The sequence below is a fragment of the Sceloporus occidentalis genome, unplaced genomic scaffold (genome assembly GCF_023333645.1).
Source record: "Sceloporus occidentalis isolate IW3139 unplaced genomic scaffold, rSceOcc1.0.p SCAF_213, whole genome shotgun sequence".
In the NCBI taxonomy this organism is placed as follows: Eukaryota; Metazoa; Chordata; class Lepidosauria; order Squamata; family Phrynosomatidae; genus Sceloporus; species Sceloporus occidentalis.
Window position 1 is genome coordinate 1,299,247 of NW_028317193.1, and position 26,591 is coordinate 1,325,837.

Genomic DNA, 26,591 nt, shown 5'->3' on the forward strand with positions numbered 1-26,591 from the left:
TCAAGGTGAAACTTTTAGTGGCTTTCCATTTTTATCGTATTGATAAACAAACATTTTAATACAATGAGAATTGGCAGGTGAAATCCAGGGGCTACTAGTTATAGAAAAGTTGTAGTTTGTGTAAAACTGAACTGGTTGTTTCTGGCACTTAAAAAAAGCCTTTAGTGTTCCAGCTGCCATTGTACGGAATCTCTTACTTATAAAACAATACAGGAAGAAATTAATTGCAGTGTTTAGCAAAGCTAACATGTTAGCGACATCTGTAACAATATGCACTAACCAGCTGTTATCTATGGGAGATACATACAGATGGTAGAGTATCATAATTATTCTTGGTGCCCAAAGAATGGCAAAAATAGAAGTGATTGTAAACAAAATGGCAGTCGTTTTTCCGGTGGAGTATCCTCTTAATCGAAAACTACTTTTCCTTTGGAGCTTGTATACAATGATTGAGTTAAGAATGAAGAAAATGGAGCATGGTACCAAGTAGACAGTGAAGCAATGGATCCAGATGAGTATATGATGGACCGATGTACTTGTGTAATCCTCAATCCAAATATTTGGCCACCAATAGTATGGGATACTAGTCACAAAACAGGTAATATAAACACTTACAATGACTTTCCTTGTGCGGGCTGGAAATGATACAGTATGATATGTAAGAGGGTGGCAGACTGCTATGTATCTATCGATTGTCAAAGGGACAGTAATCCAAATGGATGTATGAATGGAAGAAAACTCCAGGACTTCGATCACTTTGTTTAGGACTTGAGGCATTTGCTTGTTTAGGATAAAGTCCTCCAAGAGAAAATCAACAAACACGATGAAGAAAAGGACCATGATGTCTGCCGCAGCCAAAGCCAGTAGGTAGTTATAAGAAGATTTCTGCCTGCGGGCCACAAGCTGCGATAAGATGATTACTGTCAGGATGTTAGCTGTGAAGACACAAATATCAAATATTAGAATTGCAAAACAAAATTCACATATTCCATTCACATACAAAGGATCGTGTGAAGTAATTGAGTTAAGATAATGATTATCCAACATGTAACCTGAGAGATTTTACATTTGTGGAGAGATCCTGATCTGTATGTTGCTCAATTTTGACACTGTATGATATTCCTGTTTCTCTAAATTAGACATTAAATGGCAAACTACTGCCCAATTAAAATAAACTGAGAGGTTCATAACACAATCACCTTAATGTTTCTTTTGTAGGAAGATACCTTATTCCTTAAAAAAATTTAATAAACCATGGTAAGTGTCCTAATAATAATAATAATGGTTACCAGGGCTGGACTGGGGATGACAAGGCGGCCCTGGAATTTTAAGGTAAGTGGCTGCCAATTAAATTATCTTTCTACTTATAAATGCCAACAATTAAATTGTTATGTGTTGCTGTATGAAATGCTTACACAATCTGAAACAGTTTTGTTGGGTTCAATTGAATTGCTCTCAATGATATAATTGGTTAAAAAAAGCACTCACTTGGTTCTAATATTGTTTAAGGGGTTATGGACATAAATGGGAATTTTCCGAGTATGGCCCTGAGAATTCCGGGAGAAGAGCCGGTTCTCTGGTCAACACTTGAATCCTCTGAGTCGCGGTAGCGGGGTATTGACATGCCCCGCTCCCTGCCCATTTCCCATTTAAATGGAGGTAGTTCCCACTGTGTCCTGCAAGGGTAGGCTCCGGGTAGCCGAAGCCCAGAAAATTCCCAGATATGGTTAGGAAGAGTGTGTGGGACTCAAATGGCATGCCACAGATCTGCCCCCTATTGTTCATTGACTGCAGGGGTAACAAGCAGGGTAAGCAAAATGGTTGCAGGGGGCAATATCTCATACGAGCATTGGCTTTAGTTAAATTGTATTTACATTCAATGTAAGCAGCCTACCGTAACAATATTATCTTAATAAATGTGTGTTTTTAGCATCCACTGTAAAGAGGAACACAAACATCCGTCTTCCGATAACACACTTACTTTGTTTCATTCAGTAAGTAACCTTACTTCTACTGTTGACTACAGCTATTGTCAACATTTTCACTTATGTTTACACATTAAAATATCATTTTTAATTTAACACCAAAATAATAATAATGTATTAGTCACACCTTTACACATAGAAAAGGTAATTTTTGTGATTGCTAACATTGAGGGGCTGAAGGCTGCCACTACATCTTTGGTTGGCACATGGTGTCCAAACACCCAACATGCATTTCTTTAGAAGACGCTATATGTAAGAAAATGTTTATATCCTCACGATTTCTCTGTAAAGTTTTTATGAATGACGAAGCAGAATAGCGAAGCATTAAAACTGTGAGGGGGAAATAAAAATATTCGATACAATTATAGCATTAGATCTGGCAATTATTGTAGTTATGTTTTGGTAATACAAAAAAATATATATTATAATCGTAAAGGTAGATTGCTACCCCATCCAATTTTCAAGCAATATGACAAACCTGATAAATGATTCACATTTGCCTTTTTACAATAAATCCAGAACAAAACAAATTAAATCATGCAAATTTATGACTTAACTTTTCATGAATTAATCTGTGAAAGTCACTAAAATTAAATATTAAGCCAACAACAGTATCCAAACGCAGCTGTGGTAATTATTTTTTTCTATAATAAGACAGCTTCATAATTTAAAAAAAAAAAATGAAAAAATAAAACAAAAAATATATTTTAGCTTATAAAGCATTATTGTGTAGCCTTTCCCTAAAGTTGTTGACTTTGATCTTAGCAATGAATGCAAATGTACTAGATTAGAATGTCAGTTGAGCAGAGCAGAAAAATGAAATGTATTGCTCCTTTTGTTTGCACCGGCTCCTGTTTAATTTATTTATTTATTTAATGCCTACTTTGAATAAATATTCCCGTTTTCTCTTCCAAGACTGTATTTGCATTAATGCTTACACTAGTTTATGGCTCATCTGTGGCTGTTATTGCTCCCAGAAAGATTAATACAGCTCCTGATTTTCCAGGACAAGCATAAAGGCATTGTTCATATATGGGAAAGATTATACTACAAATAGGCGTGATATTAATACAAAAGATATGTGCAGGGCAAAAACAGAATTTATCATACATTGCTCATTAAAGGGCAACTGCCACCGTCACAGCTTTTAGCATCATTGTATTCACCTGTTAAAGCTGCCTGTAACTAGTGATTTTTGTTGGCGAATTAATGTAGTTACTTTGGATTACTGCCCAAAAAATGGTTCACTCTTCATAATCTGACATTGTTGGTGAATTTGTTAAAATTTGATCATTTTCCATAAAAAGCTTAAATGTTGTCTATCTTATTTACACATCTCTTTTTGTGCCTTGTTTTCCAAAATTATTTTGTTCTAATCTGTTATTACCGTAAATATATCACATTTCTTCATACAACAATATATTTCTGTGCTTCTCTCCTAGAATTGAAATATGTTTTTAGAAATCGGATTATTTAGAAATATGTGTAGCCATTTGACCAGTGGACTCGTGAAAGAACTGTAGGGAATGTAACAAATCTAATAAAACAATTAAATTATCCTAGAAAAAGCATTAGACTTAAACTGAGAAAAATATTAAGAACAAAAAACTTTCAGATGTGTATGCTAAATGATGAAAACCTTTTTTATATGGGTAAATTGGGTAAATATTTGATTCGATAAAGAAAACAGCTTATGTTCTAAATAATTTATTTTGTTTACTACATCGAGGTTACTAGAGCATCTGGAACAAATGAAACATAAGATGCATAACAAATAATTATTTTTAGAATTAAATAGTGAGTAGCAAGTTAGTAGGCAGGATAAACAAAACGGGGAAGAAATACACAAAAACTCTATTCTGTTCTATGGTGCATAGGATGTAATATATTCTAGGACAAGGAACATCTAGGCACAAGGACTACTGGTCACTCTCCAGTGGCTGTGGTTTCCTAAAGAGTGGGTTATTTCAGGATACCCGCATTGGGGCAGATACGAGGAGGAGTGTATGGGTTTGAGGACTTGGCCACCATCCCCCCCTTACAAGTAGGATTATCTTGCCCACATTAGCGACCATACATTCCAACATGGCCACGTGGCAGCTGCAATGGATGCATTGATTTTACAGCCCCTGGGAGATAGCAGGCCAGTGGGGCTGTGCTTGAAAATAGGGACTCTTCCGTGAAAACCAGACTGTTAGGAGGTATGTGTATGTAGGAGCAAGCAGGAAATCATAAATCCTCCTATGGTGCTCCTAAAAATTCGCACTCCGTACACATGGTTTTACCTCTGTCAGTGCATATTAAATTGGTACAGTAGTTAGAACAGGGCAGATGACGATTAGCCAAAATTCATAGAAAGAAGAGGAGATCATAATGTTTCAAAAAGCTTAACTGCTATGGGAAGAAGGGAGAGGCGAGAGCAAGCAGATGGGAGGGAGTGAGAATGAAGGTGGGAGAGAAAGGGAGGGGAAAGAAGGATGGTAAGAGAGATGCAGGGGAGAGAGAGCAGGAGGGGGAAAAGAGAAGGGCATGTCAATTAAATACATAATATAAAAGGGGCATAACGTTTTAAGGAACAATATACAATATGCACCTGTGTATAAATCATTTATTAGACATCCCAGTTTTGTAGGTAATGCTACAGCAAAATGTAAAACTGTATAAAGAAAACAAAAGAAACGGGAATGTAACAACAAAGATGTATTAGTCAAACTGGGAAAAGGCATACTTTACAAAAGATATGTGTGTCACGTATTCAAGATCAATATACAAATAGGCTATATATCACAATTACAGGAAAACAGGTCCCATCATCAACAAAGGAGCTTCTTTTTTTACAGTATGCGTTCAAAATGAATAGTGTGTGCTGCATACCTTCAAGAAGGCCATGTAAATCGTCCAAGATCTGCCTGATAAAATAACATCAAAGACCTTACATGCATTACTTAGAATAATGTAGTCACTGTGTTGGTAAGCAGACCATACTCACGCACAGAAAAACATGAAATGGTGAGAGAGAGAGAGAATAAAAATGTGTTTTTATAATGAAACATGATTTTATTCTGTGCCTGCTTTTTTGTGATTTCACAAGCATTGAAAGTTACTTTTCCTGCTTTTCTATAAGGAAATGTGCTTCAATATGATATTTAAAGTAGTCATATGGGAGCTGAAGGCCTCTACTGATGTTAGAGCTACTGATGTTAGAGAATCATGGTAGATCAGAGGATCTCCCCAACTGGCCCATGATCTCCACTTTGGACAATTTGGACTTTTGGGGGAGGTATGCCTAGGGTACCAATGCAGCTTTTCTCCTGTGTTGGTAAGCACGTTCATATGGGGTAGGGGGAACTGAAAATATTACATTCTGAGTAGAACCAGCCTGGGCATAGGCGTCAAACAGTATTTGTGGTAATACAGGACACATACACAGAAACAAGCCGTGTTCAATAAAAGGAGCATTTCAAGAAAAATGGTACAATAAATTAAGTCAGAATAGTTGGGTACTAAGTTTAGGAGACTGTAACAAGCCCTGCAAACACAATAATCTGGCAGAGCTTTTGTAGGCTGTGATCAGATAGCTGAATACACGAGACTCACAGATGACCATATCTGGGAACTCTCCGGGAAAAGCGCCGGTTCTCCAGGGTAACACCCGAATCATCAGGGTTGCGGGAGCAGGGTCTTAACACATTTTCCCCTTTTTAAATGGTGGTGTTTCCCGGTATGTCAGTGGGACCGCTCCACTGGGCAGTCCCGGCCATGTCCCGCAAGGGTAGGCTCCGGGTAGCTTCCGCTGGAGCCCAAAAGTTCCCAAGTAGGCAGATGACACTAACTCAACTTAGTTATCCAGGGTCTTTTATAGCAGAAGTAGGGTAAACTAAAAAAGCATCTTGAAAAACTGTTAAAGGACACATTCATATTCATCATTATAATGATATAGGCTTTTCTAATTTCTATACAACAATTGATGACTTACTGTTGTGTATCTTTTCCTCCCAGCCAATAAATATTTTCCTAAGGACTGTCCTTAGTGCCATGTGGTTAGCTGTCAACATTAGTGAGTTGCCAGAATAGTTTCTTTGTAATGGACTCTTAAAGGGTTAAGATTTGAACAGTCTGAGGGTCAGCCCTCTTAGAAAATTTCCAGGTACGGCAATCACTATAGCAACCAATGTAATGTTATTACTGATTTCTCCTCGGCAACCACTTTGCACCAGAATCACACTTTGTATATAACCCCCTTTGTTCTAAAGCAGAGTGTTTGATTCAGTTATTAATTGTCTCATTTAGGATTGGATATAAATTGTCCTCTAGTTACCCGGATTAATTAATTGCAAAAAATTCTTTAGAAAATGCCATGCGCTACAACAATACCATACAATACCTGTATCTCATTACAGCACTTGATAAATAGCCCCCAGGGCCTGTTGAATTAGAAGGCCTTAAAGAAATGTCAAACACACTAATTAAGTTCCTTTTTGTCAAAAAGATGAGCATGTTACAGGTTTTCACGGGGTCATGTATTATCCTGTTATCTATTTTCTGAAAGCCGAGTTGAAACAAGTCTGTTTTTGTATTCTTCTAGTTTTTATTGGTCTTGCATTATTTAATTGAGGGATCTATTTTATTAATACACTCTGTTGTGTATAAAATGTTTAGACATGCGCACGTTTGCTCCAACAGCACATGGAGACTCATCAAACAACCTTTAATCATCTTTAAACTAGTTTAGAATTTGAAATACATATTAGTTGCATAGGCAGCACGTTCCAAATCAGGAAAATTTGTTGAGGGGTTTGGCGTGAGTTGGGAGGGACAACAGAGAAGTGAACCGAATCATGTTCACCCAATGCTTTCAAAAATCAGGACTGTACTTCAATAACTGGGACTGTTGGGAGGTATGCACTTGTATATTAAATGCACTTTTTATGTTCGGCTTTGAGTCCTGCACTAGTTGCAAAACATGTTCTTTATCAATATATTAAAGGGCAAGCAACAGGGGAAGTTCAAGACCCCTGCATTAATAAATCAATAATTTGTCATCTTATTTTTTAAATTCATTTTCAGTTATTGTGTCCATTTTGGATTAGTGTTTCCCGACACCTCACTACCTCTTCTACAAAAAGTGGACTGGAGACCAGCCCCATGATACAGCAGACCTTCTCCCTCCATAGTCTTTTTCATCTCATGTACTGGAAGGGATTTTGCATCCCAGTGTGCCAGAGAGACTGGGAGAAATTTGTGCAGCATGGAGTGTGGGAATACCAGGGAACTCGCCAACCGCTTCTCTGGGTCAACTCCGGTCGCAGGAGCAGGGTTGGGGAACGCCCACTTCCCCATTAAAAATGTTGGGACCGCCCACTGACAGCAGCAGGACTTCCTACCCACATCCCACAAGGGGGGCTCTGGGTAGCCAGAGCCAGAAAGTTCCCAGGTATGTGTGTGTGTGGATATCCTGGTTTTCCAGCCTGGAATGTTGAGAGGTGTGCACAAACACTCTAGTCGGGATTCAGATGCTGCCTACAATACTTTTTGGGGGAAACACAAATATGTGGAATTATGTACATACTTTGGTATCTATGTGTGCCTAAAATGGCACAGAGATAGCTGTTTTACTTGGTGAACAAAGGGGAACATTTACTAATCCTCGCATTTGGGAAAAAAAATCAAACAAAATCATAACATAAAACAGCAGTTTACTTTTTAAAGCAAATAAATCGTAATAATGTATACTTATTTTTGTAGGAGGCAAATTATTTCTCTAACACTAGTAACTAGATCAACCAATTTGTCTATCTGCAACTTAACTATTTGGGCACCAGAGGGGTAAGTATGGCTGTGGTTTTATCTGGCTACTCTGTGAAAACTAATTTAAGAATTCCTTCATAAGAAATTGATTTACTTGTTTGTAAACAAAGAAATCCAATACACGTTAAATAGTTTTTACCATTATGAGAAAATAACGTTTCCTTCACTAGGGACGTTCCAGGGACGTTTTTCCTTAGCTCTCCTCTTTTGCTCCTTATGGGAGATACAGGGGGCAGGGTGGAGATGCAGGGCTGGCCATCATTAGATTTGAGTGGGGGGCAGGGAGTAGGCAGGGCCAAATAGGTAAAAGAATACATCTTCATACTTGGAAACTCTATGGGTTTGACCTGGAGTCTCCGGGTGAAGTCCTGCTTCCCAGATGTCCCAGTCAGTTTATTCTTTCTCCTGGCATGGGAACAATTTGTGGTCACACCCATACTCTGCCCATGTTCTGTCTACTTCTCACATGCTGTCCTTGCTCCCTGCCCAGTTTCCTCCCACTAAATGGACGCTATGTGTAACTAGCTCCGCCCATACACAACACCACTCTCTAAAAGGGGGAGCACTCTGGTTTGCCTACCCTGGAAAGTTGCATTTTGTGTTTACATTTACATTAGTTGGATGATCTGGAACATTTAAATGTGACAAAGAAGAGATCAGGGGCAAAAAACCCTTTTCATAGCACTATATATATATAATGTAATGAGTTTTCTCTTCCATTCTATATTAGTGACACTTGATGGATTACAGTCAATGCACAGATGCGAGGAGGTGCTTTATAACTGAAACACATTGTTGTTGACTTGCGAAACCTCCAGAGGGTAATTAAACTGCAAGATGGGCCAAATCATGCCCCCCCCGAAGCGTTTGTTTAAAATAAGATGACCTTCTTACAGCTAGTTAGAATTGCCTTTCCTTGGCTTGTAAAAAAAAATCATGTTCACCCAATGCTTTCAAAAATCAGGACTGTACTTCAATACAGTCAACGTAAGCAGAAAATAGAATACAGATAGAATATACTCATATAGAAAGATATTAAAAATTAGAAAGCAAATCGATTGTAAACAAATAGAAACTAACCAATAAGAAATGTATTGCTCAAAACATATCAAGTAATACTGAAGCATCATTCTTAGAGGTGACAACGAGTTACACATCCCAAATGTCCCATTTTCTGGTCACTGTCCCATTGTTCTGCTGTGTAGATCAGACCTAACTCACCGCTTCACCGTGGCCTGCTTGTGATGTAGTAAAGCTGTGCCGCCGCATATGACATCATATCCCAGTGTTTAAAAAATAAACAACACAATGTACTCACCTAAAGGGATCTCTATCTATCTATATTGCACCAACAGTACAAAAAATAAATATTTAAATTCCATTCCATCGCCCTAGTACTACATGCAAAAGGTATAACTGTTGAGTACCCCATAAAGGCCAGCCCCTATAAGCCTCTGTGTGAGCTATGAATGTGGTCTTCTAGAACATAAAAATATGTATGTTGGTTATGTCTTATCAGGGGATGTTATTTTTTGCGTGTTACTACAGCTTCAAATAAAGGCTTTATTGATATAAAGTGATCAAACTTTAAACCATCAAGTGCCCCTTTTTTGTCACTTTGCTTATTATCTGTCCACTTAAGAGTTATTGACAGCTAAAAGCCTTTAGGGTTTCTGTCCATCTATTTCTTCTTTTGATGCAGTAGGGAGAGATTTTGAACTGTGTAATTAATAGCACATCATTCATTATATAAGTTCCAGCAGGTTTGTCTTGAGCAGAATTTGAAACATAATGCGGCATGATGGATACAAATGTTATCTTAAACCAGTCTACAACCTTAAACATGCAGCCTGGCATCCACCGGAATATGCAGCTTGGGATCCACCACTAATATAATGCATTTTTCTTTTTTAATCTTTGAAGACTTAAGACCTGCAAAATACTCACCCTTAATGCCAGGGCTGGCCCAAGGCAAAATGCCGCCTGGGGCGAATTTTAAAATGCCGCCCGCGCCCTTATCTACCCTTCCTCTCCCTCCGTCCCTGCCGCCTCCCCCCCATTATCTACCCTTCCTCTCCCCCCCCTTATCTACCCTTCCTCTCCCCCCCCTTATCTACCCTTCCTCTCCCTCTGTCCCTGCCCCCCCCATTATCTACCCTTCCTACCCCCCCCTTGTACTTACCTTTCAGCAGTCCTGCGGCGAGTCTCCCTGTTCGGTCTCGGTGCCGGCTTGTAATGCTGAGCCCCGGAGATCTTCCGGCACTCAGCATTACAAGCCGGCACCGAGACCGAACAGGGAGACTCGCCGCAGAGGAGAGAGAGGGGGGCGCCGAGCGGGTACTGACAGCTTGGTAAGCGAAAACCACTCGGCGCCCCTTCCTCTCTCTTTCGCTTTAAAAAAAAAAAAGGGCCTGGAGCGGTTGCCCCATTCGGCTCCATTGTCGGGCCGGCCCTGCTTAATGCTACATTGCCATGATTCTCCATCATAAAACATTCCATATAGGAACTCTATCTGTCCTCAATGTGAGCCACTTACACTTTAGTGTATATGTACATACATTTGTATATGTATCCCTTATTTTACCTTTTTTTTTTTCAGTGGTTTTTGGCCTTATGTTTTATAAACAAAATCCCATTAATTACACGAGATTTGGAAATATAAGAGAAAAATCAAAATGTATTGAGGAGTGTCATAGTTATTTAATTTCACTTGATTAATCCTTAGTTCACCTTATTTCATCTTGATAAGTTTGATACCGTATTATATTAGCTAATATTAGCTAACGGGAAAAAAAAAAATTTCAACTCAGGCAAAGCCATTTGCCCCAACCTAAGTATAAGTAGATTTACTTACTAGCAAGACTGGGACAAAATCCTTGAGTAGAATATGTTGGAAATTTCCCTACACTCTAAAGTTTTCTGTAAGATCACTTTAAATTGTACAGCGCTGCAGAATATGATGATGCTATAAAAATCAATAAATAATAATAAAATTAAGAGCCGCTGACTGAGGAGCACTTCCATTAAATGCATGCAATATAAAGTAAGAACCTATACACGACTGCAATCTTTTTATTCTTGCTTTTATAAAACAGGGTCAATATTTTGTCTATAAATTAAACACTATGCGTTTTCTCTTTTTTTCTCTCTCCATTATTTTCAGGAAATATGGTTAATGCATCCTGTGCAAGGACATATCTATACTGGCATAGTGAAAAGAAGAGGACAGTGAGAAGGTCAGTTAGAGCTATAGAACTTGATAAAATCGACGGTCATGCTCAATTTCGTGGAGCAAAACAGCAATGAAGGTCCATTATATAATAAATTCAATCACGGTTACTGACTGAGCCATAACTGAAACATTAAAACTTCTTACTTCTAAGCACCTGGACTGTTTTTCAAATGGTGCGAATGATAGAAAGGAGGAACATCACACCAAATATATTTAGGTAACAGTTTCCGACCACAAACAGGTCAAACTATAATAAATATGAGTGAGGAAGGCAAAGGCCAGGTAGAACAAAGCTGAATGAAAGAGAGCATAATTAAGAGGTCTAAAGACAAATGTACACCAATATATATAAATTCAGGTGTTTTTCATGGCACATAAATAATATACAAAACTACTTTCGAATCTGTTAGGAGAAAAGGATCGCTGCAATATAAATGAATGTTATCAGTTGACTGAGATATTTTCTTACACGTTTCTATGCTTGAGATGCCTAAATTGATCACAAAGTCTATAACAATTATCCGGTCAGAGTTTGTCTTCTCCTAAATAATAAGCTGTCATTCAGTTAACTGCATATATTGTGCATTATATGGCCTTATTACTCTTTAAAACAAAATGTCTAATATTTGTTATTTTCTCTCAGGAGGTCAGAAGAAGCCCTTGAAGGATACCTTGACGTATGCTGTCTATGGACCATAGTGGCAGCCTTGCTGAGGACAATGAGGGCTACATATAAGGTACAAAGAACAGAGATACTACTGATGATAGTTCTCTGGGCTCCTACCATGCTTGCATTCTCCTCTTTTTACATAACCAGGTGATTAAATAAATGACTTTACTCTGTAAAAACCATTATTATTATGCATAGTATCAGTTTCACAAGAACATGAGAACCTAGCAGGAGCAACTTTCCAAAAGTTCCCTTGTTGCCAACGATTAGCCTACATACTGCCAGACACCTTATGATTCCTATCTCAGACCTTAACACTCAGAAGGTTACTTCTACCTTTGTTTTTTATGTGCCCTTCATAAGGACACATGTCTACAGTATCTATATATTGCAGCCAATTGTGTGTGAAAATCTTTGAAGCCTTGTGAATTTAGCAACTCATTAATCAAGATAGAATGCAAGATTCGTAATAAAGAAATCACCTTCCATCTATATTAAGTTTTAACCGGGTCAGTGGTTTGGTATAGGCAGTACTCACTATAAATTATAGTACACATATTTTATTAAATCTCTGTATTAAAGAATTTGATCACCTAAGTTTTGATCACCTTGCCCTTGACTTCTTCTGCAGCTGGGAATAGATGTGTCATTGAATACGTTAACATATTAAAATTTTAACCATTGAAGGATTTTCTAAATGCCTATTGCTTTACAAACACAATTTTGCAAAATGTTCTTAGTCAAAGATATCCGGTCATATGCAGAAGCCATAGTTTCAGCATGTGTCCAGTAGCACTCCCGTGACATCAATGAAAACTGAGCTCCCATTAAATCCAGGGGTTGCATCGGAACCCAATGGCATGTTTATCACTGTTTAGATGTGCTTGGCTGTGATTAAGCTCCTTTTGACTAGAATGTGAATGCTGCTGAGCATGTCGAAGAAGTCTACCGAGAACAGTAGAACAGCTGGGAGAAGAGTTAAACGACACAAGTCTCATTTGTTTTGTAAATCATTTTTTATTATGGCTTTATAAAGATGTACACTTAAGGATATAACATGCAAGTCCACAGCCTAGACACAATGTGCATGAGCATGTAAAGCCCTCATTGCTACTAACTGTATACCTTCACATTGATTTCACAGGCTTGCTCTCCCAGTATGTCATATCCCTCGAGTGAGAGGGTAGGGGTGAAGACGTCCTCGAAATAAACATAATGAGATAGAAGGTGGGGAAACTAAGGGGGGTGCACCACAGAGACCCAGTCCCAGCACCCAGGTAAACTGTGCGAGCACTGGAGCCCCAGAGGTGGAATATTCCCATATTCCACCTTCAGCAAGGTTTTAAACTCCTCGGACCCAGAGAAATCCAGCCAACCAAACCAGGTGGAGGTGTATAAGGGAATTTGATTAGAGGCAGACTTGATAAGATCTCCCGATCTCCTCCAGATTTCCAGAAATTAGGAATTAAACATTAAACACTGACGCCCCCTGACGAAGCTCATTGCAGCGAAACGTACGTTGGGGTTGGTACGTTTGGACTTGGCACCATTTATCACCAGGCTTTTTTGCTGTTTTCAGCCTTTTTTTAGGTTTGGTTATTTACTTTTGAGCACTGATGTACCATTGCTGTATGTTATTTCATTTGTTCCTTTTTACTTTATTGCTGTGGTCATCCTTGTGTTTCTTATTTGTGCCTTCATATACATACGTATTTCCATCCTAGTTCCTGTAGTTCTGTGCCCTTGTTCATAGGTACCTTCCTATATGTGTCTTGGTGCCGAGATGCTTTTTTATTATATATATTTTTTTATATGTATTTAAATCATATTGTCTAATAAAGATTGACTTTGTATATACCTTTTTCTCCTTACGTGCTCTCCTTACATTAGGTTTTGGAATTAAACATTTTGCAGCGTTCAGTAACTGCCTAGTCAAGGAGCGTTTGTACACATCTTCTGGGAATGTATGGTAAGTATGAACTGACTGGTCCTTCACATCTCTCCAGATCGGAGGTCAGAAAAATTTGAATCATCAATGTTGGTATCCTGTACTAAAAATATTGGACCTTGAACTCTCAAAGTAATTTTTTTAAAGCCAGCCCCACATTGACAAATAATTTTAGGAAAGACATTTTGTGGTAAACAGGGGAGGGCTGGCACCTTTTGGCCCAGGCATGTAAAGCCCATTGTCTCCTGGCCCCCCCTACATACAAACTACACACACTTACGCTAACACACATACACATACGTACACTAACATTTACTCATACTTGGCACACACTCCCTCTCACGCATATACACTAATGCTAACACACACAGACGTGTATGCTATTATAGAAACCCTTACACATACACATCCATGCTAACACAAATACACATTAATGCTCATGCACTTACACATATAAATAGCATAACAAAGACAGAGTTTGACTCAGACCAGAGACTCAGCTATAACACGGAATGTTCCCAGCTATGCATATTAGTGCCACTACACTGTGGCTCAGGGTTGTTTGTTACAACCAAAGGCATATCCGGCTTAGGCCAACTAGGCCTGGGGCATCACGTCCAGGCAGGCAACAATTCTCCTGTGGGGGCTGATTGCCCTGTTGGGTAATCAGATCCCCAATTGTGCTTCTGCTCAATTGGCCAGTTACAGTAGAGATCTCTGATCTCCCCAACCAGCCCATTTACACTATGTATGCTATGCTGAGCCAGCACAGCCTCCACAGACTTCATTAAAAGGCGCTGCAGGCCTTTAAGACATGGAACTCAGGGATATGACATCATATCTCAGCACATTATAGTGGTCTAGGGCAGCGCCAAAGTTAAATATCCTGATCGTTAGAAACCCGCCATCTCTGAATAGTAATTTTTGATACACTGCTAGAAAATGTTACAAACAAAGGTTTAATGACACTCTTCTGTTTTGGAGGTTATATTGGTGTCCGGTTCCGTGTCTTGCGGCCTGCGACAGTAATATGCATCCAGTTATATGTCTGTGCCTTAGTTTATGTTTCTTCAGTTTCTTGTATTTAACCTGCCCTGCCGTGTATCTCTGTTTCCTACCTGCTACTGGTAAGCATCCTGGTTTTGTCTCCCCTGCTTTAGTTTTGGTATTGTACTTCTTAGTTTAGTGCTAGTATAAGGACTTGCCTAATGTGAAGTGGTGGCAAGGTTAACAAAACCTTCACATGTTTTGCATTAGAGTCAGGTTCTGGAGCTCGCCTGAATGTTTCTTTATACTCATATTATATATGTGCTTGCCTGTATTCCAGTCCTTTACTCCTGTATGCATTCTAGATCTGACTATGCACTTGTATGATGAGACAGGCCTGAACATAGATTCTGCAGGAATGGCTCACATTTATGTTTGTTTTTCTACTGATGTCTAATACTGTGCACCCCTCTGCATATTATACTCAATCTCACAACACCAGACCCACTGTGGGGCAGGACAATGGATTAGTAAGGGAGAAAGTGGAACTAAACAATGGAATGGCTTACATTTGACCTTAAAAAAAATAAAAAAAATATATATATATATATAATCATCTAATTTCAGAAAAAATTATATGAAGTGGTGGTCACTTCTCAATGAGCTTTTTAACTACCAGATGACTAAAATGAGAGCATTTAGTCTTAGTGAACATTGCAGATATGAGTCATGTCTCAGTATTCTGGAGCTAAATTAAAAGAAATTGCTGCTCATTTTCAGACCCTGAATGCAGTTGGTAGGACTTGAATATTGTTTGGGCTTTGTTCTCTTAAACGCATCTTTTAGTTTGGGAACACTGTGTATTTTGTACCAATCGTCACAGTCGGCTATACATGGGACAGTTCATATTGCAAAAAGATGAAGAATATGACAAAGAAAGATAAACTGTATCTAAAGAGGTGTCACCTCAGGCTGAATACACAGTTTGACAAAATGTACCCATTATATAAGAATACTGTTCTAAAGGGAACATTAAACACCTATGAAATAGGATATGCGAGACAGGTGTGCTTCACAGTTAAAGATCTTTTGAGCTGCATCATAAAACGGTTTATTTTAATTGGATTATAATATGCTAACAATTACATAGAGAGTTTTCCCATTTATGAATTACACAATATACAGATGGACGCTACGCTTCTACATACATCCAGATCTATGTAAAAAAAAATTCCGACGTGTGCAAACAATGTACGGAATGTGCGGAACAAACTGGTAATTAGACTTGTTCGGTCCATTGATTTTTAGGACAACAAATTTCCCGAATTTTGGTTCAGACAAAATTCGAAGGGCTTTTTCAAGGAGGATTGGGGAGAGGCTGTCCCGCATTAGGTGATGTGGCCCTTTTTTGCATAAGTACTCCAAGAGTCCAGAATATTGCAGACAATTTCACGGAGAAAGAGGAGGGTTTTGCACTCAAGAGTTGTGGAAAGATCCACATGTTGGTAAATTTCTGTATATCCATTTTAGAGTTTGCTCATTTAGAACATTTTTCACAGTTGAATTACCGTATTTGCTCGATTATAAGACGACCCCCTAAATCTGAATATTAATTTAGGAAAAAAAAAAGAAAAAGCCTGAATATAAGACGACCCTATAGGAAAAAAGTTTTACCAGTAAATGTTAATTCTTCTAAACTATTTTTTTTTTAATAAAAGCTATGATTGAGAAAAATATTTTGGTTTTATTTCTTTCTATTTTCCAACCTGCCCCCGAGTTATGCACATCTGCCCCAGAAATGCCTTATACCCCCTATATGCCACTGTGCCCCATGATATGCCTTTTAACCCTCTAAATGCCACTGTACCCCATGATATGCCTTTTAACCCTATATGCCACTGTGCCCCATGATATGCCTTTTGACCCCCTATGTGCCACTCTGCCTCCAGAAATGCCTTATACCCCTATATGCCACTCTGGCATTTAGAGGGTTAAAAGGCATATTATGGGGAAGAGTGGCATATAGGGAGGTTTAAGGCATTCAGGAGGCAGAGTGGCATATAGAGGGTTAAAAAGGCATTTCTGGAGGCAGAGTGGCATTAAGGGGGTTAAAAGGCATTTCACAGAGCACTCTGCCTCCAGAAATGCCTTATGCCCGTCATTTAACACTCCCCCGCCCCCCCCCCAGCTTACCGGTGCTTCTGACTTCCCTGTCATGTAGCCAGGGCAGGGAACTCTGATCTCTGACAGCCGGGGAAGGTCTGCGCGATGGACGCAGACAACCCCGCTGCTAGCCACACCTTCTTCCTGCTGCAGCTGCGGGGGATCTGGATCTTAGTCATCTCATAGTCAGACCTATTTGAGGTCTGATTATAATACGACCCCGATTATAAGACGAGGGGTATTTTTCAGAGCATTTGCTCTGAAAAAAAACATCTTATAATCGAGCAAATACGGTAATACTTGTGGCAAAAATGTTTGATATGGTCTAAAATTTGATATAGCTGGCACCTGTAAAACAATGGGTTGTTATCCATCACATGATCACACCAGAGCTTTCATAGGTGACGGAAAAAAAGTCTGAAGAACACTGATCTAGAGTTTAGGGCAGATTGTTATACAATATTATTTAGCTTTTTAAGGACAATATTTGTCATTTAGAAGGGTATGATACCATTGAAAAATAATATTCAATGTGTTATCTGAAAACGAATATAAATGTATTAGTCTGCTTGTAAATTCCCAACATTCAAGCACTTTCCATGTAGATGAAGAAATGGGGGTCGTTTATGTCCTCCTTTTGATAGACTACAGGACATCATAGAGTCATCATCTTACATCAAGAAAATTACTCAAAACCAGACAATCCCAGGCACTTCATATTGGAAAATATACATACTTGGGAGCTCCCAGGGTAGGATACCTGATGTTCTCCCTCCTCTGTGGGAGTAGTTTGGTGAAAGGACAGGGCTAGCTGCGCATAAAGCCTTTCATGGGTGGGGAGTGCAAGGGAAATAGTTATGGAACAGGCATGTCTCCCTAGCCCGAAAAAATATTTTACTGACCCAGGGAAGCAGGACTTTACAAAGAGACTCCAGGTCAAAACTTGGAGAGTTCCCAGGTACAATAAAAAATATAGTAATCAATACATAACTACAGTGTTATGAAGTTATTTCTTAAAATACTTTTTCAAGTTTCAAAATTCATGTTCTGCTATCACTGTCAGTTTCTCGAAATGTCAAAGGGTTCAACTTTTCATTTTTAAGCAGGAGAGCAATTTCTTACCGCTTTCCTGTTATCTACAGCTACATTTGATGCTTACAGCGTATATCACAGATTGCCAAGCAAACTTGTCATAACTCTGATAAGAGGGTTTTTTGGACTGATAAGAAATATTGGAATTTTCTTCATCACAGTTTTTCATATTCTTTAGCAATACTTGTTTTATGATATAGCAAAGTTACACAAAAAAAAATACTGTTTTATGTTAGGATGTCAGGGAAGAATGACTGATAGAAGAAAGACAGGAACACAGAAAACATAGATGGGATGAGAACGAGACTGGAACATGAGAGACAGGTAAAGATTGGAAAAGACTAATGGAACAAAGATAGAAAATGGTAAAATAGAATGGAGGAGCAGTATTAACTACGAAGCAAAATTCAATACAATCCCCCCCTTTTATTAAAGGATATAAAACATTGTCAGTAGGCAACGTACATAGCTGATTTTGACCCATATCATCAAAGAATCATCTAGAACACAGTGTTCTTTGCAGAGTCCTAATGTATATTTTGGTATATTATACATCATTTCAAACTATTCCTTGGACCAGATGAGGAAATCTGTTTCTATACCACTGTAGGAGGATAAACTCAATAAAACAGTTCTTATTGTGAATTTATGCAGTTCTTATTAAAGTACTCAGCCTTCTTTCAGATCAGATTGTTCTAATTCTCTATGTGTTGAAAGCCTGTGCCGGGGTGCCTGATATTAGGGCTTCTTGTTTATCCTTTTCCAACAATCTCTGCATGATTATACGATGGTGACTCAGTTCTCCTCCATCACACTTTCAGCCTTAAAACGGAGTTTACTTTTATCCTAAGTGACAGAGGAGAGAGCATTGGACTCGTTGACTCTGAGTGGGTTAAACAAATTACATTAAAGCACCTTATGCATTAATATATTACGAAACACACAACCGAATACAGAAATGGAAATCAGAATTGGGATCCCCGGGAACTCAGATGGAAGCCAGGAATTACTCCCCCCTCTTCCCTGTAAGGAATGGGGAGTAGATTAATTAAGTAGGTAACTAATAATTAGTTTATGCTAAGAAACCCCTTCCCTAAAAATGATTAGTCACGTCCAGTTCCCAAACCTCATATAATAGTAATCCTCCAGAAAAAAAGTATTAGAAACCTTGGCCTCATAAAAATCAGGAGGGGATTTTCTTATGTGCACTGTGCGTTATGGGAAACTCGATTTTAATTGCATCATTTATGTACGCCTTTTTTTTTTTTTTTTTAATTAGAAGCACTGTGCTTGTGTTAGATAAATTAAATTGTAGGGTGTGCGTTCATACAGTAGGACAAATGTCTCTAATGTCCAAATATGACAGTGGCACATTATAATGACATCACAAACATCTGGAACTCAGAGGTTCAAGGTACATGTGATACATACATGAAATTGCTTGTTACGTTGTTATTATTGATCGCCAGCATCAGTAACAAAAATATATTCCGGACAAAGAAAGCTGCATTCCCTAAATTGGCTAACTTTATGGATTTTTTTGGGTGTTCTTTTTGTATTTCCAGAGTAAGGAAAAAACACATACCATATATTTTGTACAGATGTTTTCTTATTTCAGACTTTATTATTTATTACTAACTTTAACCCCTAAGCTAACAAAGCAATGGCTTCTATTGTAAAGTTGTTTTTAACATTTAATTCTATTTTTTTACCAAGCATTCCCCTTTACTTTTGAAGAGTGTTTAGACTAAAATGCAAGGTTAGCATAATCGCTACAGTATAATGTTACCATAGGAACCAAAAAGTCGGCTGTGGATGGAGACGGATTTTAATACAGACATAATATTTCAGCTGTATATATCCGATGGGCGTCACAAAGTATAAAATAATTATTTCTAAAAGTCAAATATGTAAGGGTACGTGAGACGGGCAAATTACCATCATGGTATTCCTAATTAATCCCCACAGTGAAATAACAGTGATAATATAGTAATGCTTAACGGGGATCTGCCATGCTTCCCAAACCCTGCATTTTAACCCCAAATAAACCTACGTAATGTGTTTACAGATTAAAATAAGCGATATATATGCACTGCACTAAAACCATACATAGAATTATTAGTTGGACTGTGGTTCTTCTAGTATTTCACCTGCCTTACTGGTAGACAGGTCTCTGTCATTTGTGTTCTGCAAGAAACAGAAGTGCTGTTTTTCGTTAATCCTCTGAATAGCAGGGAATCACAGGAAGAAAGTATATATTTTACAATTCTAAAAAAATATATATTAGTTCCTTGTCCATTCTCTGGTCACTCCTAGGCCTAGACTTTCTACTTTGTTTGGCTCATCTTTCAGATTGTAACCTGCTTTCCAGGCTTCAACGCGAACAATTTCATTGGTGATATATCTACATGGCCTATGTATATTTCTAGTTTACGCATGCCGTCTCAAAGTTTGCGTAACTTTCTCTATGTTGGGCAAATAAAAGGTATCAGATGAATCTAAAGTCTCAATTTTCTCTTGGGCTTATGCTGCGATATCAATTTTTGTTATCATACACTCGCAAAATACCTTTCTTATTTCTTAAAGGAATCAGATCATCTCTATGTATCTGTATTTAATCCATAATTTGCCTTTAAGGCTATTAATAATGTATGTCTGCTCTACAACACAAGCACCCTGTGCGGCTCGAACTCTTAGCAGCTTCTTCAAAGACTAAATGAATAAAACAATAATGAACGGTCTGAATGCCAGAGCATCAAATCCATCTTTTTTTCATTTTTCTATATGAAAATACCTTTCTTTTTCCAAAAGTAGAATTATTTTAATAGACTTTCTAGGGCTAATACTTAAAGGGTCGAGGACAAATTTAACTAATGGGATAACATTCCTTTTCTTTTACACGTCACCAGACCTCATTTTTTTTCTGTGGGCAAATGTAAATTTGATATGATGCTGTACACGATATATTCATCTCTGCCCATCAGGTGATCTCAAGTTAATGGAGAGGAACCACCTAATGAACCATAGCAGTTTCTATACACTATTTCCAGGCAGAGGTAGAAGTAAAACAAAAATCAAAAGTTTTTAAAAAAATGGATCAATGGTTCTGATTAGTCATCTTATAATATTTTGTAGCTACAGATTAGGCCCTTTATCTAGAAAATGCAAAAAAAATGGGCTGAAAAATATATATATATATATTTTTTTTTTAACTCTGAATAAATTCTTTAATCAAGCATTAGTTGATTAATATACTGAAAAAGATACAGGATCAAATAAAATATTCATGTATTTCCATCTAAAATGTTTTGTATTGTCCTTTTTGTAGGAAAACCTTTGAAAATGAGATAAAAAAAAATGCGTATCTGAATTAATGAGCCTCTAGAACAGTATTTCATTTTCATATAAGATCAGTTGATTTACACCACAGATGTAGAACAATAATTTTGCAAAAAAAAAAAAATCCACGTTATCTACACGTTTGTAGAGATGTTGTTAACGCAGTGGGTACATATTTTATATGCTCCACAGATTTGCTCTAGATTTGTTAGGTTCACCAGAGTAGGTTTTGATTTGAGACCTCGACACTGAAGGTTAATTTGTTTACCCTAAACCATGGTAAAGCCAAGTTTCTCATACGATCTCATCACCACCTTAAATTGTCTGCTCTTGTGCGACAAAAGAGCCTCCAGTCATTGGGCCAGATTATCCCATTTTCAATTCTGAAAATAGAACAACCTGACTAAGAACACCACCGAGTTTTTGTCAGCTACTGCATGTAGTAAAATAGAAATCCATGAGTAAACTAAAGGAAATACAGCACATCTGAATAAGGTTGGAATCTTCACAATAACCCTTTATAGAACAGAAAACATAAAATAACCCTTTTATACTACATACCCCAGCATGAAGCACTTCACTATTGAAGGTGCCTCCCTGACTGTGACATCATTTGTGAGTGAGTGATGTGCAATAACCTAAACTACAAACCATTCTGTCCGCAGTTTTAGGGTAGAACCTTTTTTTATTATATGTATTTGCAAATGATTGTTTTGTTATTTGGCTGTAATTCAGAATAATAGGTTATGGAATGGCTGGGACTATTCATGCATTCTTTTTTGCTTTTATTATGGCCATAAATGTTTGCTTTATTGATATGTTAAACCACTCTCCTCTCGACATCCCTTCCATGCTTTAGACTGCTGCGGATGTATCTAGAGGTGCCCTTCTGCCTACTGGATTACTAAGGTCAGGACCACTGTGCGGGTCACCAACAACATATAAATGTAGGACGTTCATTTTACAAACTCAAAAAGACTTAATGACGTCTTTTAGCTTGAGATGTTTAGAAATTGTAATGCTCCCACCTCAAATCTCAAGGAAGAATCTCACCTACTGGATTCATGTTGTGTTATACATTCACTTGAGCTGACAGTTATCATTTACATCCCTGTTATGGATTTTGGGGTTTGATTGGCCACTTGAAAATGTTAGATTACCTCTTATCTGTTAGTTTCTAATTCATTTTATGTTAAACTTGTCATTAAGAGATAAGGAGCAAGGATTAGGGTTTACTATCAACCTAGATTAACAGCCTTTGGTTTAGAAACTGTAGGTGATTATTGGTGATCCATCAATATTTCTGTCACACTGGGTTGATCAATAAAGTTCCTCTGTAACCCATTCATTGGGTTGGGGGGTTTCTCTGTGGATTTAGCATCATGTTACAGAAAATAGATTGCTATCCTTACCAATGGACTAACAATATATACACAAACATAACCCTTCTTATAGTATCAACCCATTTTTGTAAGACACAAGAGCAGGTAGTATCCACCAAGAGGTGAGACTAAGGCAATGCCTGGGCTGAGATTAATATGATGTCACAGTGGGTTTAATGTATAAAAGGTGATTCCGGTACAAAGTGGCCTTATAAAACAAGTAATCAATGAGACTGGTTATAAGATGACTCCATTAGCTGCCATAGTGATAACACCACTTTTTCAAATGTACCCCAGATTCACTATATAACTTGCAGTTGGTTAGATTCCACTGCATTGATAAATCTATCACGTGAAACTAAAGAGCTATCGTACCACAGGCCGCGATGGAAAAGTAATATAAAACCTGAAGCATAGGCTCAGATTCATTAACTAAAAAAAAAAAAAAACTATGAAGGTTGCTATTTAATTACATGTGATAGATTTATCTCTGACATTGAATCCAGCTCAATATCCCTGCATAGCATTAGCTTCAGAGAGTTGAAAGTGTTGCCAAATGCAGGCATTTTACACACACTTTGACACTTTGTCTTACTTATTACATTGGAAACCCCTTTTTCAGCACATTTACTGTGATATTTCAAATCTAATGCTACATTTTCTGTTCTACGACCATGCTAGAAACATGTCTATACATAAGTGTTATGGATGATAACAGTTCAAGTAACTAAGCAGAAATCAACTGACAACGTGAGTTTGTTTTACCCTTGAAAACATAACTTAAAGGTCCATATTAAAAAAATATTATTTTAGGATTTTATCTGGTGCAACACTTTGCATATACTACTTATAGCTGCCCCATTCACAGAACAGGGGTACATTGGAAGGTATGCATGAAAAGTTTTTGTGCAAAGTTTTTGAAATGGTCTTATCACCAAAACAACCAACTGAATAGTTCACCAGAGTACGTTTTGATTTGAGGCCTCGACACTGAAGGTTCATTTGTTTACCCTAAACCATGGTAGAGCAAAGTTTCTCCATTTTTATTCATGTGATAAATACATGAATACCTATGTAACAGAGCATCCGATGGAGCTACAACCCTATCACTTGATGATGGATGTCTAGCAAAGGGAACCCAACATTTGGTAGGTATTTATGGCCAATCTTGCCCATGTCCGTTAGATGTCTCACCTATGCCTTAAGCACAATGACAATGTCTCTTTTATGAAGGGGTTGCATAATTATGGGGAAACGGCTTCTTGATCCAAGGAGAGATCTTACTGCCATTCTGGGGTCAAAAAGGAATTTTTGTGTGCAAAATTGGAAAGAGCAACAACTTGTTTTTTTTGCCTTCTTTTGGATCAACAGCAAGAAATGAACAGATATGGAAAAGGCTGAACTTGATAGACGTATGTCTTTTTTCAGCATATGTAACTATGTAGAACAATGTATTCACCAAGTTGCAGGAGATTGTGGAGAGTCCATTTATTTAGTAAGGGTTAAATAAGGTAATGGTTTTAAAATGTTTAAAGTTATCTTGAATGTTAACACCAGAGCTATGTTTTGGGCACAGGTAGAGCAAAAACAGACTTATTAATAGTGCCTCCTACTGCATGATTCACTAATATTTATCTAAATATCAAAGCTGAATATATTTTCTCCACCCATCCTCGCTAGATTGTGGGTTTTAACAGCAGGGCCCTCTATTAATTGCTTATTAGATAAACCAGTGCCGAATCATGGTTAGATTTTCATTCACATATATTTTGATGCTAAGCCACTAAACTGACAACTGTGCTCTCAATTCTGTGTGCCAATGTGAAAAAAAATTATTTTAATGACTTGTGGCTGGCAAACGCAGCATTTGTCCTATGGGGACCAGATTCCTTGGCTAGCCTGGGAGGTTCCTTCAACTTTCAATTTGTACCCACTGTGTTAAACATAACTGCTGAATTATGCTCTTTGCTGCCAAGTTCCCCTAACCTGAATACATATTCTGAGAAGGTTTAATTTGGCTTAATGAAACTACTTTAATTTATGTTAGGCAGATAGCAAGTACTATAAAGGCGGCAGAAATGAGGCTTACAGACTGAAAATTAAGCAGCTGGTCATTAGCAGATACACCCCAAACAGATTTAAATAAATGAAACATAAATTAAAAAAAAAACAAATGCATAGATAGCAGATACCGGGCACAATATTTTCAGCTTCCCCATGGCCTCCTTGCTGAGCGCCAAGTGGTGCTCTTTGGATTAGATGTGTAGACGATGGGCAGCCGCTGCTTTTCCCGACCTCTGGTCCTGTTCCTCTCCAACTCCAGCCCTACAAAGACCGTTCTCGCGGGTCTCCTTTTTTCACTGCTTTACATTAAAATCGGAGACAAAAGGCAGGTGTCTTGTGGGCCTTTATGGACTTCTTGGACCACCGCTCTATGGACTACTGCTATTAGTTCTAAAGGTCTCTGCAGCTTATTCACACCTCCACTGGATGCATGGACACCAGGACTAATATGACCACACAACTTAACATTACAACGTCAAGTAAGTCATTGCAACTGTAGACCTGAGGAAGGTAGCATTTTCTAGATTCTTTTCAAACAGCTTCAACTACATCACGACTTTAACAAAGGTAACGTTGGAAAAGACCACAGTCTGGTGACAAATGTGAAGACATTTATGCTGAGTTGCCAATATCTTAATACAATATTTGTGTATCTTAACTTTGCTCAGCACATCAAAAATTGTACGTTCACTTTATGTAGTGGCCACTATCATGTTTCCTGGCCTTTCCTAATAACATGCAACTTAATGAAAATCAGAAGGAACCAACAAAATTATTAAATATTTTGTATTCAAGCGGAGGAACCTATACTGATAGGGGATTACCCAATGTGACCTGAGATGGCTTTGGGTTGTGTCTTTTTTCTATTTCCCATTATTTGGTTTTTTTCCAGCTAAATATCTCATGTTCTAATTGTATTATTAACTCCATCTTTTAGGCACAGACAAACTTCAGCATCTGTGCGTGAAAATAATCAATGTGCAGTCGCATTGGAGCTTGTATTGGCAAGCATGATATCTTTGGATTGCAGATGAGATTGCTTCAATTACTGCTATAGAGGATCTCCACAAAACATATCAAGGTTGTGTGTATTCCATTTTCATCTACATAATCTTTTCAAAGAGCACGGAGGCAGAAAATTGAAGAGAGCAAAATGGCTAGTGGAAACATCACTTTAGACCAATAACATTTTAAAATACTGTTTTATACCACTGGGTCAAAATAACCTTTCGAGAAGCCCTGATTTTTCTTGTCACCCAAGACGCCCACTTCTATTTCCAATAAAATCCAGAACGCCAATCAAACTATTCTCCAAAGGGATTAAAACATTTTTCAACTGGTTTAGCTGTCACGCAAACCATATAGATCCCCTGACATTTTTTTTACGGCTAGAACTCTATTTCTATTGCATCGAAACTTCATTGCATATTAAAGTGAATATATTTCCAAATCACACTGTACAGCGAGAAATGAAAAATGTGGATTCTGAACTTGGTATATATTAAAAATCCTTATTTAGAGCTATTGGGTTTATATTTCAAAATAATTAAAGGATCTTATATTACTTATAACCTTAAAAATATATATAAAAAAATGGTTACAATACCCAGTTTCTTTTTTTATTTACTAGAAAACCTTCTTTACTTAATCTTGAACTTGAGTTAAATAAAGGTGTTTAAAAATGATATATACATTCATTTAACTGTCAATGCTTTATGCTGCTGATATAGGTTTATGTGCTTTGATGGCACTGACTGTCATCTATTTAAAGGGAAAGTGTGTAAATATTATTTTAGAAAATACACTTACCTGGTAAGCCTAAACAAAGCAAGAGGCTGTAATATATAACTGGAACATATCCCAAGCCACAGCCATACTTGTGAGAAAGAAGGGAACTGTTGTATATGTGATTGTGCTCCAT

At 37.8% G+C, this 26,591-nt stretch overlaps 1 protein-coding gene across 1 annotated transcript; it reads right to left on the bottom strand.

The window, feature by feature from the left end:
• Window positions 1–26,591, bottom strand: LOC149277507 (putative G protein-coupled receptor 139). The gene is made up of 2 exons (XM_089502850.1): window positions 26,480–26,591; window positions 1–935 (listed from the first exon to the last, which is right to left on the bottom strand). Exons 1-2 carry the CDS (start codon window positions 26,589–26,591, stop codon window positions 1–3), a joined length of 1,047 nt encoding a protein of 348 aa, XP_089358976.1.

Coding starts and splice junctions, on each gene's coding strand:
- LOC149277507 (XM_089502850.1), bottom strand. CDS start 26,591: ATGGAGCACAATCACATATACAACAGTTCCCTTCTTTCTCACAAGTAT. Junction 936..26,479: donor GCTTTGTTTAGGCTTACCAG/GTAAGTGTATTT, acceptor GTGTCTTCACAG/CTAACATCCTGACAGTAATC.